Source organism: Ochotona princeps, chromosome 23 (assembly GCF_030435755.1).
Source record: "Ochotona princeps isolate mOchPri1 chromosome 23, mOchPri1.hap1, whole genome shotgun sequence".
NCBI lineage: Eukaryota > Metazoa > Chordata > Mammalia > Lagomorpha > Ochotonidae > Ochotona > Ochotona princeps.
In genome coordinates, this window is record NC_080854.1 from 32,409,210 (window position 1) to 32,426,211 (window position 17,002).

General features: G+C 54.5%; 1 protein-coding gene across 2 annotated transcripts in view; it reads right to left on the minus strand.

Moving 5' to 3' along the window:
* Nucleotides 1-243: 243 nt before the first annotated feature.
* The window catches only part of TRIO (trio Rho guanine nucleotide exchange factor), a 288,966-nt gene continuing 272,207 nt past the window's right edge, over nt 244-17,002 (minus strand). The window contains exons 48-57 of one of the 2 annotated variants that reach the window (XM_058680114.1): nt 15,406-16,145; nt 11,721-11,968; nt 9,731-9,857; nt 9,025-9,052; nt 8,584-8,746; nt 8,190-8,311; nt 5,585-5,663; nt 3,799-3,999; nt 1,746-1,884; nt 244-1,237 (exon numbers count right to left, since the gene is read on the minus strand). In XM_058680114.1, coding sequence (XP_058536097.1) covers nt 695-1,237; nt 1,746-1,884; nt 3,799-3,999; nt 5,585-5,663; nt 8,190-8,311; nt 8,584-8,746; nt 9,025-9,052; nt 9,731-9,857; nt 11,721-11,968; nt 15,406-16,145 — 2,390 coding nt within the window. In that variant the 3' untranslated portion in view covers nt 244-694. Of the gene's footprint in view, nt 1,238-1,745; nt 1,885-3,798; nt 4,000-5,584; nt 5,664-8,189; nt 8,312-8,583; nt 8,747-9,024; nt 9,053-9,718; nt 9,858-11,720; nt 11,969-15,405; nt 16,146-17,002 lie in introns of both variants that reach the window. The other variant, XM_058680113.1, reaches the window with a different exon arrangement.

Genomic DNA, 17,002 nt, shown 5'->3' on the forward strand with positions numbered 1-17,002 from the left:
TCTCCATTTGACGGGCAGACCCCTGGACTCCAGGGGGACCCCTGGGCTGGGCCACGCCGGGAAGGGGCACCAGGGGTGGAAATAACAGACTGAAGGCAGGAGCAGTCTTATATACAAGTAAGGCTTACATTTCATCAGAGCAGAACAGTTCATTCTATCTTATGCAGAAGTCTGAGCTTGAATGCATGGTTTGGATGCCGGGCTGGTGTGCTGGTGGCACACACGCAGATGAGGCAGCTGGGGAGGCTTGGCGCCAGGCAGCCATCGGGCACTGGCTGTGGCCACCGCCGCTTCCCCAGAAGCGTACAGTATCTTTGTTTTGTTCATTAACACCAGTGGTTGAACATAGGCATTGTGTTTTCTTGAAGAAATCTTGAAAATGCTAAATTTGCAAAATTCTATTCCTGTTCATTTTTTAAAAAGTTATCTTCTTGTTTTTATGTATGCATGTATTTATTATTATTATTTTTTGCAGAAACCTGAATGAAACCCTGCGGGCTGGTGAGGCGGCCTGGCCTCCCCGCAGAGCCTGACGGCAGGTCCTCCCCCCAGGCAGCGCACTGGGAGTGCAGCTCACACCATCCACACACTGGCAGCTGGTCACCTAGGTCCGTGTTGCCTTTGTTTCTCTTCGCAATTCGAATGAACAGCTGGTTGGCAGGTGAAAGAGAATGAGAAAGAACTTCAGGATAGGTCAAACTCGAGGCAGAAGCCTGCTCTGTAAGAAGTTTTTAATGCTCCGAATAGGTCGAACATCATTCTGGTGTTTGCGCCGCTCAATGAAGGATGCCAGCCTCGACGTGTCGAGGATGCCCGCGCCTTTGCCATTGCCCGCCTGCAGCCACTGTTCCTGCAGGGCCAGTGCAGCCGAGGGACGCTTGGCAGGGTCCTCCTGCAGGAGGAAGCACACAAACTCCTTGGCCTTCTGGCTCACTCCTTTAAAGTAGTCATCTGGGAAACTGAAGTCCAGTCGGCAAATGTTCAGGCAGGTCTCCTCCACGCTGTCATCCAGGAAGGGGGACACGCCGCTGAGAAGCACGTATGTGAGCACCCCGACACTCCACGTGTCTGAGGTCAGGGAGACAGGGTTCCCAAGGATGATTTCGGGGGCTGCAAATTCGGGGTTCCCCAGTAGCTGGTGGATGTAGTAGGTCGTGTTGAGTTGGACAGCATCTCCAAAGTCAGCCAGTTTAATTGTTGGCTTGGCTAAACTCTGATCCACCAGGATATTTTCAGGCTGGAATATAGGACAAGACAACTGTCATTTCCAAAAGCACCCCAACCGGAAGTATGTTCACGACAGTCGGCAGGTGTCCGCAGGCAGCAGGCAGGCAGGCAGGAGGTGCCACAAAGCCAAAAAGGATGAAGTGCACAGGGTGTATCAGGGCCAGAGTGCTAACAGCACATGGCCTGCTGCTGGCCCAGCTCACGGGGCCCACAGGGCTGGGCTGGGCTGGGCGGCGGGGCGCTCCCTTCGCCTCCCAGCACTGCAGGTAGCATGCGTGCTTCCTAAGTTCCCACTGAACCAAGCCCCTACCCACCCTTTAAAGCTCACAGGAACTTCATGAGTCTCACGACATGCTGCAAGATCTCCGCTGTCTCCCTAGTCACGAACTGCATGCTCTGAGGCAGCATGCCCCTCTCCTGCAGCCCGTGGCCCGGCCTCAGAAGACACAGAGCTGTGTCCCTGGAGGCTGACTGGGGGCCCAGGAGACCCACCCTTGTCCAGCCCCAGGCCTGCCAACCTTTAGGTCCAGGTGTACAATCCTGCAATTGTGAAGGTATCGGATGGCTTCCAGAACCTCCCCCAGGTGTGCTCTGATCTTCCCTTCAGTCAGGCTTCCCCATCGCACCACGCAGTCCAGGAGACGACCCTGGTCAGCCCTGTGGAGGAGGAATGCATGGCGCATCAGGAGGATGCCGACTCACGGCGTCACTGAGTCGTAAGGAACAAGCAATTGCATCTCTCCCCTGTGGGCATCTTGGGGCTCTACCTCCGCCTGCAGAGGATGACCTGCTGGACTCTCACTGTGGCAGTGCGAGCCAGCAATGAGGGATTTCAGTCCTGGAGGGTCCGGGGTGGTATAGTGTCAGGCAGAGGGATGAATTCAAACCCCACCTCTGCAGACAGGAGGAGGTGACATGGTGGGCTGGCGCCTGCCGCATCCTGCAGGGACAGGGTTCCTCTACCTTCTGGAACCTGTTTTCTCATCTGTAAAATGGGCCATGTGAGACTGCACAAGTTAATGCAAGCAAGAGCCTGCCAAGGAGGCAGCACAGTAGGTGCTTCATGTGCCAGGAACTTAACACTTCTCTCAACTCACTGCATCCTCATGCGTCTCTGAAACAGTGCCTAGTTGCCTCCCTTTTGATGTGGAAACTGGGGCACAGGGAGGGTATCAAACTTTCCCAGTGCCCTGCAGCTTGTGAGTGGAGGAGTGAGGGCGGCGGGGAGGTTCTGGCCTGGGCCTCTCGTGACCCTCACCTGTGCCACCCTCTTCGACTGCAAACAAAATTCCAGAGGGACATGAGCCAGCAGCTCCAGTGATGGGTGTTGGCAGTACTCTGGTGTGAAGGTCATCTTATGAAAAGTGTGGTGAGGCCAAATCATGGAGTTTCCCCATGAAAAGGTGACGGCAGCCAGCAGTGAGCTTAGGTGTGCCCTGTGCTCCAACTGCACCCACAGCTCTCATCCCCATCCCCATGAAATGGCAGCTTTTGTCAGTCCTCAAGTTTCTGAGCCAGAAAGGGGCCCTCCAAGCCAGACTCTGGCTCCTGTCACTCATCTCAGCCCAGAGAAGGTGTGACCTTAGGGGTCTTAAAGGTGGAGAAACGAGCAACGAGGCAGAGCGGGACAGAAACTGTTCTGAGGGCCACGGCTGTGACCACAGCTTTGCTGGGCACGTTGCTTGATGTGGGCAGGGCCCGGAGGGCTCCCTTTCACTGGAGTCTGGGTTTTCCATTCCAGGGGGAGGGGTTGGAAATCAAGCCTCCACCCACAACCTTCAGGGAGGTCCTACAGGTCCTGGAGAGGGAGGTCCTCCAAGGCATGGGGGCTGCCAGCAGAAGGCAGTGAGGCCTGGCTGGAACTGCCGGGCACTAAGGGCAGCCCCACCCTGGGAAGGGTGTAGGCGTTGACTGCATACCATGGACCAGTGAGCCGCAGGGCTGTGCGGGTCGTTCCGCTCACCCAACACATTTTCCCATGAGTACCCACAGGCTCACAGAGGTACCAAGGGGAGTGCATGATGTGACTCCCCAGGAGGGGGAGGTAGAGGGGTTTGTAAACAGCTAGAGGCAACTTCAGGTCTGTCTTCATACAATGCAGTCATGCTGAGACCTGACACAGAAGCCCAAGTTCAAGAGCTTCAGTGGGACTGGTCTGGGTGCAGTGGCCCAGCCCTCTGCAGAGGCTCCTTTGGAGAGCCCAGCCTTGCTCGCCTGTCCTAATCAGCCTTCCTTTCCAGGGGCAGGAGCCGTGGGACCTGGACTGCCTGTGGCCGAGCCGACCCCAGGAGGACACAGTCACACAACCCCAGGAGCCCTCCTTGCCAAGCTCACCCATCCCGAGCAGACAGCCACAGGTCGCCACAGAGGTGAGGGCCAGGAATGTCAGAGCTAGGGAACCTTGGGCTAGCCAGGTGTGCGGGCTCTTCCAGGCCTAGGCACGGGGTTCCCGTCGGGCAGCACTCACTGACTGCTGTTCCTGCAAGGCGCCAGCCCTGCATCGTTTCACACTAAGAGAACCAACAGAAGTGACCAGAGCAGTGCAAGTGGAGGCTGGGGCTGTGCACTCACATTTCTAGGACCAGGATGTAACTGGTGGGGGTCTCAAAGGTGTCCAGCAGGCCGACGAGGAGCGGGTGCTGGAGGTTCTGCAGGATCCCAAGCTCGTGGGTGACCTGGTCGCGCTTCATCAGCTTTTTATTCACAAACTTGGTGGCCACTGCTCGTTTGGTTCCCTTCTGATCACACTTCTTCACGACAGAGAATCTGCCCCTGTAACACAGCATACACTTCTCAGAGGACGCAGAGGTGTGCCAGGGATGAACGTCTGAGCCTGAGAGGGTGAGGAGGTGGGGCCCTCTGCTGTGCGGGGCCCTCTCTGCAGAGGCTGTAGGAGCCTGACAGCCCCACCTCTGCCTCCATCCGGGTCCTCGCTGCCCCCTCCTAGTGGCAGCCCTGGGCTTCCTTGGACCGCTGAGGCAGAAGTGCAAGCAGAAGGCCCAGCCTCAGCCTCAGGAGGCAGCTTCCACCTGTGCTCGTGCCAACAAGGGTCAGCATGCTGGGAAGAAGCAGGGGAGACTGCGTGCCACCTCCCGGGCTGTGCACCCAGTGTCTGCTGGGAGCAGCTTGTGCCACCACACGACCATGGCTGCAGCTCACCTTGCCAGCTCCGCAGACCCTGTTGTACCTGCAGACCTACAACCCGGCAGCCTTCACCGCACCTAAACCTGGTCAGCCGACGGGGTCCTGAGTTTCAGGCCCAGGTTGGGGGCTGAGGGAGGGGTGGGCCCATTGCGTGCCGTGAGGACTTTAGTGATTCCTCCCAGGGACAGCCAGCAGGGTATCTGAGGCCCTGCTGCTACCTCTCTCACCCACAGAGGAGACCCTGTTTCCCTCAAGTCTGGACAGCCTGGTGTAGGTTCTGATTTGTGCATGCAGTCAGTGTTGTGGCTGGGTTCCGAGGCCGAGTCTTCCCGGGCTCGCAGCTTCCCCTCGGCTCTCCAGAGGCGAGGCAGCAATCCAAGGCAGCTTGGGCATGCCAGGAGGTGGAGCCAGGACCCTGTGCATTAGCCATCACCATGCCTACAGGACAGCAGGTGTGGCTGAAACACCCCTGGGCTCTTCTGGTAAGTGTCTCAAGTAACAGCTCGGCTGTCCTCAGGTTTTCTGATCTTCCTCTTTCTGCCACAGGAGGTATGACAGCTGTGTGCGAGAGCTGTGCAGGTGGGCATGATGTGAGGTGTGACTGCTGTGTGGGGTGAGTGTTGTGTGGGGTGGGGTGTGAGTGCTGTGTAGTGGGATGTGAGTGCTGTGTGGGGTGGGGTGTGATGGGTGTCAGTACTGTGTACAGTGGGGTGTGATGTGTAAGGTGTGAGTGCGAAGGGGAGCCATGTTTCAGTGTGGGCACTGCCAAACCAGCCCAGCCCTGGCTGGCTGCTGACAAATCAGCCACCCTCTGTGTAAGAGAACACTGGACAAGTCTAACTGGGGTCCTTTGCTTCAACATCTATGTTCAGCTGAGATCTGACTGACACCCTCCCACTTCTCAGCGGGACTCTGAGAGAATACAGTGCGACAAGCAGTCCCAGGTCTTCTCTGCATATTCCGGAGCCTGTGCGCAGCTAGCACCATCTCAGACGCCTAGGGGAGCAATGAGCCCATTCCACCAGAGCCCTGGCTCAAAGCAGCTTCCTCGCTCCCCAGTGGTTAGTAGCTGAAGGCAGTGAATTACAGGTCGTACTTCCTATACAAGACATTCCTGCCAGCTGGCAGGCCATGCGCTGTGCCAACCTGCTCTTATGCAGTGCTGTGCTGTGTCTTATGCTCCGCTCTCCCAGCAGAGCCTCTTGTGTCCTACCTGCCAAGCTCAGCCACTTCGCTGTAGAAGGTGTCGAAGTTGTCCTTCCAGGTCACCATGATCCCATCACTCCCTGGACCTGTAAGAAGTGCAGTACCTCCCTTGAGCTCAGGCTGTGTGGGGCTCCTCAGCTGCGGGTCTTCAAGCTACACTGTGTGCCGCAGCAGCGACAGTGGCTGCTGAGCCCCTGGAACATGGCTCCCCTTGGTGACAAGAGCCCCAGATGGGACAGCCGTGCTGCACTTGGGACTCAGCGCAGAATGCAAAAACACTTCACCATTTATTTTTAAAAGTTTGACCTTGAAATGAAATTCTTTGGAATACATAGGATTAAGGTAAACATACAATTCCCGTTACTTTGAGTTTTTCTCCGGGTTTTGTATTGGCTCAGCTTTGGCCACTGCGGCTACTTGGGGAGTGAACTAGTGGATGAAAGATCTTTTTCTCTGTAGATCCGCCTTTCCAATAAAAATAAATAAATCTTAAAAAAAGATTTATTGGGGGCCAGCACGAAGGCTCAATAGGCTAATCCTCTGCCTGCAGTGCCAGCATCCCATATGTGTCCAGTTCTAGACCTGGCTGCGCCACTTCCAATCCAGCTCTTTGTTAATGACCCAGAAAAGCAGCAGAGAATGGCCTAAGGCTTTGGACCTCGGTACCCATGCAGCAGACCAAGAAGAAGCTCTTTACTCCTGGCCACTTGGGGTGTGAACCAGCAGATGGAAGATCTCTCATGTCCCTCTCTCTCTGTAATTTTGACTTTCAGGTTAAAAAAAAAAAGAATCTTAAAAAATCAAGTTACCAGATCTGGCAATTTCCACACTAGCCTTTCAGGGTGACTAACTGGTGCACCAGTCATCTGCCACTCGGGACAGCAGCATCCTTTGTCGGAGCGCCTGGCCTGAGTCTCGACTCTGTGGCCTAGAATCCAGCTACCTGCTAAGGGAGCCCCGGGAGGCAGCAGAGCTGGCTCCATCCATGCGGAAAACAGCCTGCGCTCTGGGCTCCTGGCTGCAGCTTGGCCGGGCCCTGACTGTTGGGGGTGTCTGGGAGTGACCAACTGGATGAAAGCTCTGTGTGCTTCCCTTTTTTCCCTGCTCACTTTTTTCTGAAAGGGCTTGCTTGTTTCTTTTTAGCGCGTTTTCATGTCTACATTACATACGTACAGACAAGCAGGTAAGATATCAGTGGCACTGGGAAAGAAGCAGAACTTCACAATGACCTGCTGCACCTGTCCAAAGCACACCTCGTTTTGCTCAGCAACAGAAACTGCAGTGGCACCCAGAGCTCCATAGGTCCTGTTGCTCCTTGGGGCAGAGATAAGGTGGGAGTGTCCGCGTCCTCGGGGCTACAAGGCTGAGCCCTTAACTGCAACTCCCCACCCCTTGCCACCAGGCTGCAGATGGGGCGTGGTTTCTGGAGTGGGGTGCTGCAGGTCAGCTCAGCACAAGGCTCTGAACAGATAGGAGATATCTATAGCAGCATGACACGGCTCCCAAACATCCTAGACAGTTAGTTATCATCACAGAGCATCGCGTGGAACAAGCAAGGCCACCTGCAGGGGTCTGCACAGCAGCCGGCACAGGGGCTGTGCGTGGATGTATGTGATCAAACCATCACACACGTCCTTCCTCACCGTCTCCACACTCACCCCATCTTCCTAACTCCCTTAGCTTTCACTGGTGGCTACAACAGAAAGTTACCTGTACCATTTCTGTAATGCTTTCTAAAAATAGAAAGTCAGTGACACTTGATTCTCAATGATTCATATTTTTTTCCTGTCTTAGATCATGACATCAGTACATGCTCTTCCTCTGATTTAATGAGGTTAGAAAACATGCAATTTAGGTAAACAGAAGTTCTAGATAGCTATTTAGCAACACAGAGTGTTTCTGGACTTGATACCCTTCTTAGTTAGGATTTTAAAAAGATTTTATTAGAATAGCAGAGAGACAGGGAGAGAGAGGGAGGGAGGGAGGGGAAGAGAAAGAGGGAGAGGGAGAGGGAGAGATCTCCAGAGATATGTTCTATCACTGGTTCACTCCCCACATGACCACAGCTCTGAAGCCAGGGGCTCAGAATATTAACAGCATGTGCTCCGAAGATGGCCGGGGCCCCTGCAGTTAACTCCCTTCCCAGGCACACTGGTGCAAAGCTGGACTGGAAGTGGGGTCCTTGAAACTCCACTCAGTGTTCCGATACGGGATGCAGGTATCCCAAGTGGTGGCTTGACACCTCCACACCGTCACAACGCTGGCCCTCTTCCTCCTTTTTTGCTTGCAATCTACATGAGGCCAACGGGACTACATCTAGAGTCAGCTGGAAAACTGGATAAAGAACCTGCCTTTGAGGACAAAGGGACAGGATGGCACCGTGATTTTAGAAGTTGGCTGCCGCAGGCCGGGAATCTCCAGGGGCTTCTCTGGGCTCTTGGAAGATGCTGGAAGACCACCGCCTCCACTGCGGCCCCGAGACTGGTTGCTTCCTCAGCTCTTCTGAGGCCCCATGAGTGAGCTACTCACTCACTTCATGCCATACCAAGTGTGGGGACACTTAGGACTTGAGGAGGCTCCTGCATGATGTGCCCCACTGGCCCGGTCCTTACCTAGAACCCTCAGGCTGGCGGAGGACGAGGTGGAGCCCATGTCGTTCACGGCGATGCATGTGTACATGCCGTCATCATCCGAGGTCACGCCCACGATCTTCAGAGCGGCCTCCCCCAAGTCACTGCACACACGAGAGTATACCGGTGTCGGCAAGCTCAGTGGCAGAGCATCGGCCCCAGCCTCCCTCCTCCCAGGTCACGGCCAGTCAAGAGCCCCAGTGTCTATGAGGGGTTTTAGACAGCTTATCTGACACTCCAGGTGCCCCCAAAGAATCTGTGTAAAACCCTATCTAGAGACCGATTATGCCCCGCCACAGCAGAGTGGTGAGTCTGTGGTCACCATGCACCAAAACTGTGCTCCTGGCCAGGGACACCGGGCCCAGGGTCCCCTCACCTGTAGGAGATGCTGTAGTGCCCGTCATTGGTCAGGGTGTTGTGTTCAGGGCCCTTCCAGGTGATTGAGGCCTTGGGGCGGCCACAGACTCGACATCGAAGAACAACGGTCTCCCCTGTCTCACACGTGATCTCACTCAACGGAATGACAAACTCTGGGGGAACTGTAAGAGTAAGGAGCTGGTAGACGCCTGCCCAGCATCTCCTTGCCAGTCCGCGGCTTCTCTCCAGTGCCCACCCAGCATCTCCAGGCCAGTCCGCGGCTGCTCCCTGACGCCCGCCCAGCATCTCCATGCTAGTCCACAGCTTCTCTCCAACGCCCACCCAGCATCTCCAGCAAGCTACTAAGACTCAAGCTGCCACCTGAGAGGTTACACTCCAGTACTGTGAGCATGCCTGCACACTCACAGCCTCCAAGGCTAAAGGAAAAGGCAGAACTTACCATCATAGATGTAGTTGGGATTGAGAAGCTGCAATCAAAAAGGCAAACAGGTAATAAGCAAACACAGGCACACGGCTGATTCCAGAGCTGTGGTTACTGTAGAATGAACAGTCAGAAAGACGACCTGGCTCACCTGGGTATCACTTAGATTACAGTTTTAAAGCCTTCCCATGCTTCTGAAAACTTTATGTCATATACTAATTTGGGTGTTTTCTCTTCCTATCCACACACACAGAAATGCTGCTTCAACTTGGAGATGCCCCATTTCCCAACCCTGGCCTGTCCTTGCCTAAGGCGGAAGGACCAGGGTCCTGACCCAGGAAGCTCAGATTCCCTCTTACGAGACACTTAATTTTCCTCTCCAAATAACCCTTTAAAATACTGAAGCAATCTGATTACACAGTTACTACCAAGGGAGGCGGCTGCAGTCACAGTGAACCTGACCCAGCAAGGTCTGTTCTCCTGTGGCCCACAGCAGGAGCTGGAAGCCCGAGCCACGGCTTGTTTGTAGTCTGTGACTGCTCGCCATTTCCCCTGGGAATGCCACGTGTACCTGGTGAGGTGCGGGGGTGCATGCCGGGTTCGCTGGACTATGTGGGCAGGCAGCACAGTCCCAGAAGAGCATGGCAGGTGTGGCTCGCAGAGAAGGCCAGGACCCCCCTCCCGCACCCCCGGCCGAGAGAGGCACACGCACCTTCACAGATACCTTAGTGCTAAGTCCTTCCCGTGACTTCCGGTAGCCGTTCTCTAACTTGCCTTCTCTTTTGCCGTCTTTATCTTTTTTCTCAGATTTTTTCCTTAAACGGAGTGCTGTGTGCCAAGATGCTGACTTCCTGGCAGGGGAGAGAACATAGATTCAACATATTTAGCAAACACTACCTGAAAGTTTTATGGAATAGCTGAATACCACAAATGCAAAAACCTGTCAGTGAGTCTAAGAACCAGGATTTACCCTAAGAATGTCTGAAGTCAAATTCTAAGGATTAAGCTATGAAGGGGCTTGTGAGGCTGATTTGTGCGCCCGTGCAGTCAAAAGCGTATTTCTGCAAGGGTGTTTCTGGATGAGAGTAACATTCTAAATGGTAAGCAGTGGGCCCTTCCTGCTGTGGGTGAGCTTCCTTCAGCCAATCAGGTGAACGCTCCACGGTCCAGCAGGGGATGCTCAGGCACAGGGGCCCCTACTTCGTCTGTGCTGCCTGCAGCTCGCCTGGGTCTTGACCCAGGTGACCCCCAGTGCAAAGCGAATGGTCAGTCTCCCGCAGTGCCTGATCCAATCCTTTTTAATAAACCTCTCTCAGCACACACTCACAAAACACACAACATATTCTACTAATTTTCTCTGAAAACCCCAAAGATAGGGCCTAGGGATATTGTTCGAGGAAATAGGTATAAAATGGAATTCTATCCCTATGTTTCCTTCCATACCACTCTACTGAGGTATGACTGACAGAGTGCTCTGGAGCAATGAACTAATTTCTGTGCATCCCGGAGACACAGGACAAGGCATCCTGGGAGAAGGGGAGCACCCAGCCGTCGAATGGGCTTCGAGGAGCACAGCGCCCATGCAAAGCACCTGGCCTGCACCCTCGCATCTGGTCTCACGGTGACTTCAGGAGACACAGGCCTGTAACGCTAGCCTGTGCTGCTATGATCATTTCAGGGACACAACTCTAAAAGGCAGGATTTAAAATAGCAGTAAAACAAACATGTTAAGATCCTTAATCTACTGCTATGTTTCACTGTAAAATTTACCTTTGTTAAAATTTGCTTCCGTTCAAATTTGTTGAGACCGCACGTAAAAGTATCCTAATATTACTTTGGCTGGTATTTTCTAATTACTGTATAATATTTTGGGAATGCAAATTTCATTTGAATGTCAACTACAGTTAAGCATGTGCCGTTTGTTTTTCTTACTCAGGTTTTGTAATTTGATGGAATGTTTTTATCACAATTTAATAAATGTTTGCTTTATTTAATAAAAATAAATAAATAAATAAATAAACAAAACAAATTTAAAAATAAATAATGCTTGGGCCCGGCGTGATAGCATAGTGGTTAAAACCTCGCCTTGCATGCGCCGGGATCCCATATGGGCGCCGGTTCTAATCCCCGCGGCCCCGCTTCCCTTCCAGTTCCCTGCTTGTGGCCTGGGAAAGCAGTCGAGGACGGCCCAAAGCCTTGGGACCTTGCACCCATGTGGGAGACCCGGAAGAGCTCCTGGCTTCGGATCGGCGCGCACCGGCCCGTTGCGGCTCACTTGGGGAGTGAACCATCGGATGGAAGATCTTCCTCTCTGTCTCTCCTCCTCTCTGTATATTCACCTTTCCAATAAAAATAAATAAATCTTAAAAAAAATAATAAATAATGCTTAAGCAGCAAAAGCTGTTTCCAGTTCTTAACTGAACGAGCTCTCCTGCATGTAAGCAGTGTCAGTGATGGCTCATGTGGGTTCTTTACCTGAACCTGCCACAGGTGTGTTCCCAGATGTTTCCCAGCGTGCACCTGGCACTCCGCTAGGGGTGCTCGGAAAGGCCTAAGCCCTCCAGGGATTACCTGTTCCCTGAGCTGACAAGGCTGGGTGCCTTCTGTGGGCAGGAACTCGTACTGACAGGTGGCCCAGCGTGCCCGTTCATGTGCTTTCTTCCTGCTGGCCCTCCTCCCCTTGGCTGTGGCCGGCTTGGCCACGGGGCACTCACTTGAGAGTCCCATCGGGGTTCTCCATGATGACTGCACTGGTGTGGCCCAGGACGAAGCCCGGGATCCAGCCCTCGGCTGCGGGGCACTGGTCAGTGGCGGCGCGGAACACCAGAAACATGTTCTGCTGGTTGCTGGCCAGGATCTGAACGACCTCTCCTTGACAGACGGTGATCTCATCCTCCTTCACTGCCGTGTAATCGTGTGTCACCAGCATGGTGGAGATGTTGCTACTGCTGCTACTTTCACTCTGCAGTGGGAAAGGCGAAGAAAAGAAAGGCAGGAGGAGCTGAAGGGAGGCCTGGCAACACAAAACTGCTCGCCAGTGTGCGCCGTGGCACCAGGACCACACACAGAGGACACTGCTGACTCCTTCACTGTCCTCTGGCTAGCTGCTTCCCTTTCTCCACCCCTGAAGAACAGGACTACTCTGGAAAGTCATGCAGGGGCCATCTGAGAAGCAGGAAACCCTGAGGACTTTGGCTCATCTTGCTGCGGTCCTCGTGCTGATGCCAGGTTGGGCCATGCCTAACCCAGGGGCTGGGATGTCACTCTTAGGAAAGTATTACAACCACAGGCTGCAAAGGGTGAGTTCTGGCTCTGTGCCAGGTGAGATCACAAAGAAGTGCCTGAATCTTCCAGATGAGGTGTGCAACAGAAACGTACACTCTAGGATACACTTAGCTGAGCCGAGCTGGGCCTTACATTTCTACCTCTTTCTTCCCTTCAGAAACAAGAATGTAGACAATTCGAGAAGTGAAACGACTACTCTTCTGACCTTGTGTAGGTGCTCTGGCCCTCGGTGGGGCCTTTGTGTGTCCCCCAGGCGCAGCTGCCATGGGAGCCCACCACCTGGCATCACAGCGCCCCTTGTCACCAGCACTAAGCCTCGACCTTCGAGAGAGACCCCCAAGAGGAGGTGCCTACCCTGCTCTCCTCCTACAGCCCTGGTGCCACCCAATCTCTGGCCATGAGGGCTGCCAGCTTGTAAGTACTTGATACATGTTGAGTTCCTTAGTCACCGAGGTAGGATGGCAATCGTAGGACAAAAGGGACTTCCTGAGGCCACATACCAAGACCCACAAAGTAAGCGGTGCTTGTTCCTGAGCTAAAGAAATGCACAAGGCAGTCTCCACCCCCAACTTAGCTAACAAGTGACCTACTGTCCCGGGGGCGTGGGCATGTAAACAAGGCACATGTGCGTGCTCTCAGCTCCCTTCCTTTGGGATGCCCACTCCTCACGTGTGACCCCTTAGCTTGAAGGGCGTGGCTGGGTACATCAGGTTTGACTGCCTGTACACTCACTGTGTAACTTTAAACTTGTCACATTTGCTTTAGTAATCTGGGTTATACAGCAACACCCATTAGGGTTACATGGCCAAATTTGCTAGAAAATAATAATAATAATAAAAAGCCAACTTTTGTGGCACAGAAACTTTGAGTAATATAATATAGTACTCCAGGCCACGTTTTGACATTTCGGTATTGAGTATGATTGATAGCTATTACTATTCTCTGAACCTTTCTGCATACTACGTCATGTATAAGGCACTTCAAATCCATCTTGCTGAATCCTCATATCCACTGGTCAGGGAGCATAACCACCCACTCCCTGGAGTGAGGGAAGTGACTCCAGGCCACTGCCTGGAAGAGTAAGGCAGGGCAGAGGAGATCCCAGGGCTAGTAGCCCTTCAGGATGTAGAGCTGTGGGAAGGGCTGGTAGGCCCAGTGAGGCCCAAGCCACACTCACTCCTTCCCTGCTCTCCGCAGAACTTCGCAGCAGGAGCTCACCTATGGGGAACAAGGACCCGGGTGATGGCGTGGCACAGCCGCGTGGCTGTGAGTGCAGACAGAGCCATGGAAAGGCAGGGAGGAAGGAGGCCTCTGCCCATGCTCCAGGGGGCTGGGAGCTCTGCCAGGCAGGGGCTGGAGTGTGGCTCATTTTACTAGGAATGTTTAAGCGTCTCAGAGAGAACACTTCTAAACTCCTGTGTGGGGCTTCTGATGAATTTCCAGGGCACTTCTGTGAATTCTCTCTCTCTTGTCAAACACTGCTAATTTCCCTTTCCATATTGCCTAAGAAAATGCGGGAAGCAGAAATTCAAGGCAACTTTCCCAACAGAAAGCTTACTGGATGCATACTGCCTGTAGATGGAGCCCTGATGTCAGGGCAAAGATTCTGGGCTGTGGCTGGGCTGGGTCCGTGACTCCTGGCTACTCAGAAACATCCAAAGAAGGCCAGTACCAACTGTTCTGTTGGAGAGTCAGGCTCCAGACACTCCTGGGCTGAACAGAGGTGTCTGTGCTAGGATGCTAACTGGACCACGGCCACGAGGCCAGGCCTGAGCACTGAGCACCCAAGGAGGGGCAGGCAAGTGCAGCTGGCCACTGCACTGTCGCATCCTCGCCCTTCTCTCACACAGACATCCGGTTTTGGACACTTCATGCCTTCTAGCACTTCCAGACCAGCTAGCTGGGAGCTTTCCTGCTCTGCAGGACACAGTGGGGGTGGCGGGTCCTACACTGAGGGCACCAGGGCCGGTCACCGTCTCCCCAGATACCTGTCTTTGAGAGTGAGACTTACACATAAGTAAATGTATCAAGGCCTGTTCCTTCTTCCTTAATTAAATATAAACACACAAAATGCAACCCCTCTTAATAAAAAGGGAACAAAAAGAGCAAATAAATCCATTTAAGGCATTAATAGAAATCCAGAGGAAAGAGACAGACATGCAGAAGCCATATTTGTTTTTATACAAAGAGAGACACAGACCCTTTCTGGGAGATGTATTTAAAAATTTATAAAGCGATCAAACATACACTCGCAACAACAGTTCTATTCACTTTCGCATGCCTTCAGGAAAGTGTTAAGGGCCAGGCCCTCTGTGTGAAGGAAACGGTTGGGAGGACAGGGAGGAAGCCACAACACCGAAGGGGAGACCAGCACAGCAAGCCCTCTGCTGAGGGAACACAAAAGGAGCCAAGGCAGCTGCCAGCGCTCCCGGTGGCCCGGGACAGTCTCTCCTCCGAGTGAGCCCTGGGGGAGGAAACGTTCCCACCAGGCAGATTCCTTCCCCCACGTGGCAGGCTTAGTTTGCTTTGAGTTGCTGTTGGAAGTTTTCTTGAGATAATTTTTTTTTCCAGCAGATGAGTCAAAAATGCTGCAAAGATAACTTAAGGCATAAAAGAGCAAAACCAAGCGATGAGCAAAAAGCTTAAAGTATACAGATTCCAATTGAAATAAGAGGTAGAGAGCAGGGAAAAGGACCCCTCCAAAAACATGTGTGAGAGAAGGCAGGGGCTGAAAAGGAAGACCCACATTGTGCTGGTTGGAAAACCGAAAAGGCTTAAAGATGCTGCAGTCAGAAGGTTAATGGTCTGCTTTCTCGGATTAAGGAGACACCAACAAGGCAGGGAGCGAGTTAGTAGAGATGAGCGCCAGTGCTGTCCGGCCGTCCGGGTCTGGGCGCAGGTGCACTCAGTGGCAGCTGCGCTCGGGCCCACGGGTGGACTCACGCGTGCGCAGAGGCCACAGAGTGTCTACTGGGTGAGTGCAAGGAGAGCCGGAGGAGGCGATTACTGCAGCGACCCCGGAGCGCCGAGTTAGTACGGAGGACAGCGGAGAGCGACGGCGACACAGGAGGTTTAGAAGAGCTGGCGCAGGCCCCCTGGAGCAGGCGCTCTTACCCCGTTGCTCTGGGTGGACTGCACGGACTGCTCGCTGGCCGAGGAGCACGTGCTCATGCGGTCCGTGTCCTTGCTGGGGGCTGCGTGGCGGTGCGTTGGCCGCTGCAAGGAGTCACTGTCCCCGGGGAAGGTGAAGGAGCTGGGCCGGCTGGCCGGGGAGGTGGGGATGGAGCCCCAGAAGGATCCCCCCTTCTGCAGGGGGCTACTGGGGGCAAAGGGCTCTTTGCCATAGGCAGGCGGCGAGTTCAATGGCGAGACTGCCCCGGGCCTGGGCTTGCCCAGGGGCAGGGGTCCCAGGCTGGCGCGTGCGTCCCTGGCAGCAGCGTCATGGCTCGCGGCGGCCTTCCGGGGGCTGTCCAGCACCTTCATCTTGGGCACGGGTTCCGCTGTGCCTTCGGGATCTCTGCTGGCCGTGGGCCTGCCGGGCTGTCCTGGACCGGCCTCGAGGGCGCTGCTGCTGGGGGGAGGCAGGGAGGGGCCTGGCGCAGACGTACCTGACATCTTGTCTGCCTCTGCCTGGCTCGAGGCCGCAGAGGAGACCAGCACAGGGGGGTGGTGTCTGACAGGCTGTGGGATCCGCGAGGGCCTGCTCCTGCTCTGGCCGGGGCCGCCCACACCGCTGGTGCTGCCTGGGCCACTGGCGCCCGGGCCGCTGGGGGCTGTGCCCCCGCCCCCACTGCCGCCGCTGCCGCCGCCGCCCCCACTGTGGTTCCTCTGGTACTCGATAGGTGATGTCAAGGCTGAAACAGAAAGAACCCAAGAGACGAGTCAGGATACCATGAAAAAACAAGCCACAGGGCAGATGGTACAGGGTTGACCTCCAATGGCCACATCCCTCAGCCCACTCACCAAGGCCACCTGCATGGCCTGCCCAAGGAGCCGCCCTCTAGGTGGGAAAAGAGCCCCCAGCCACCAGCTAAGGCAGGCATGAGCCTCACCGGCCCCTTCCCCTCCTGGGGGTATGAGCAGAGGGAGGGCAGGTGAGGCAGAGTCTGGGCAGCCTGCTACAGGCAAGAGCACCCTGGGTGAGGCGCTGGTGTCCTAGGCAAGCCCACAGCAGGGGAGGGTGATGGACCAGGCCCCTCAGAGAGGCCTGGCTCTGTGCAGCAGGAGAGCCTATACTGCCTTCCATAGGGGTCTTTTAAACCATGGGGTATACAGGCAGATGAGAAGCCACGTGAGAGCTGGGTGGTAAACCGTGTGCCTGTGCACAGAGGGCTGGCACGAACACCCTGTCTGGCAGGCTGGCACTCCAGGCAGGGAGCTGTCCCAGCCATGGGCCCGAGTGTTTCCAGTCTGTTACCATCTGAAGACAAGTGTAGGAATCGTGACAACATGAATACAGCTTCTCAACAGTGCTGACATTCAAGTGTAGGGCAGGACACCCCAGAGCCAGGACGGGCCAGGAGAGGCCACCACCCACCTGGCTCTTGCTTATGCTGCTATCCTGAAAGAGTGTGAGGTCAACTTTAACAACATATCCTTGTCATGCTTGCAATCTGAGGTGGTCCCTTTTATTTTAGTGACATTGATAAATTCAGAACTGTCCCAAGCCTGTGCTATGGAAAGGCATTTAACACCACTTAGGAGCAACAGG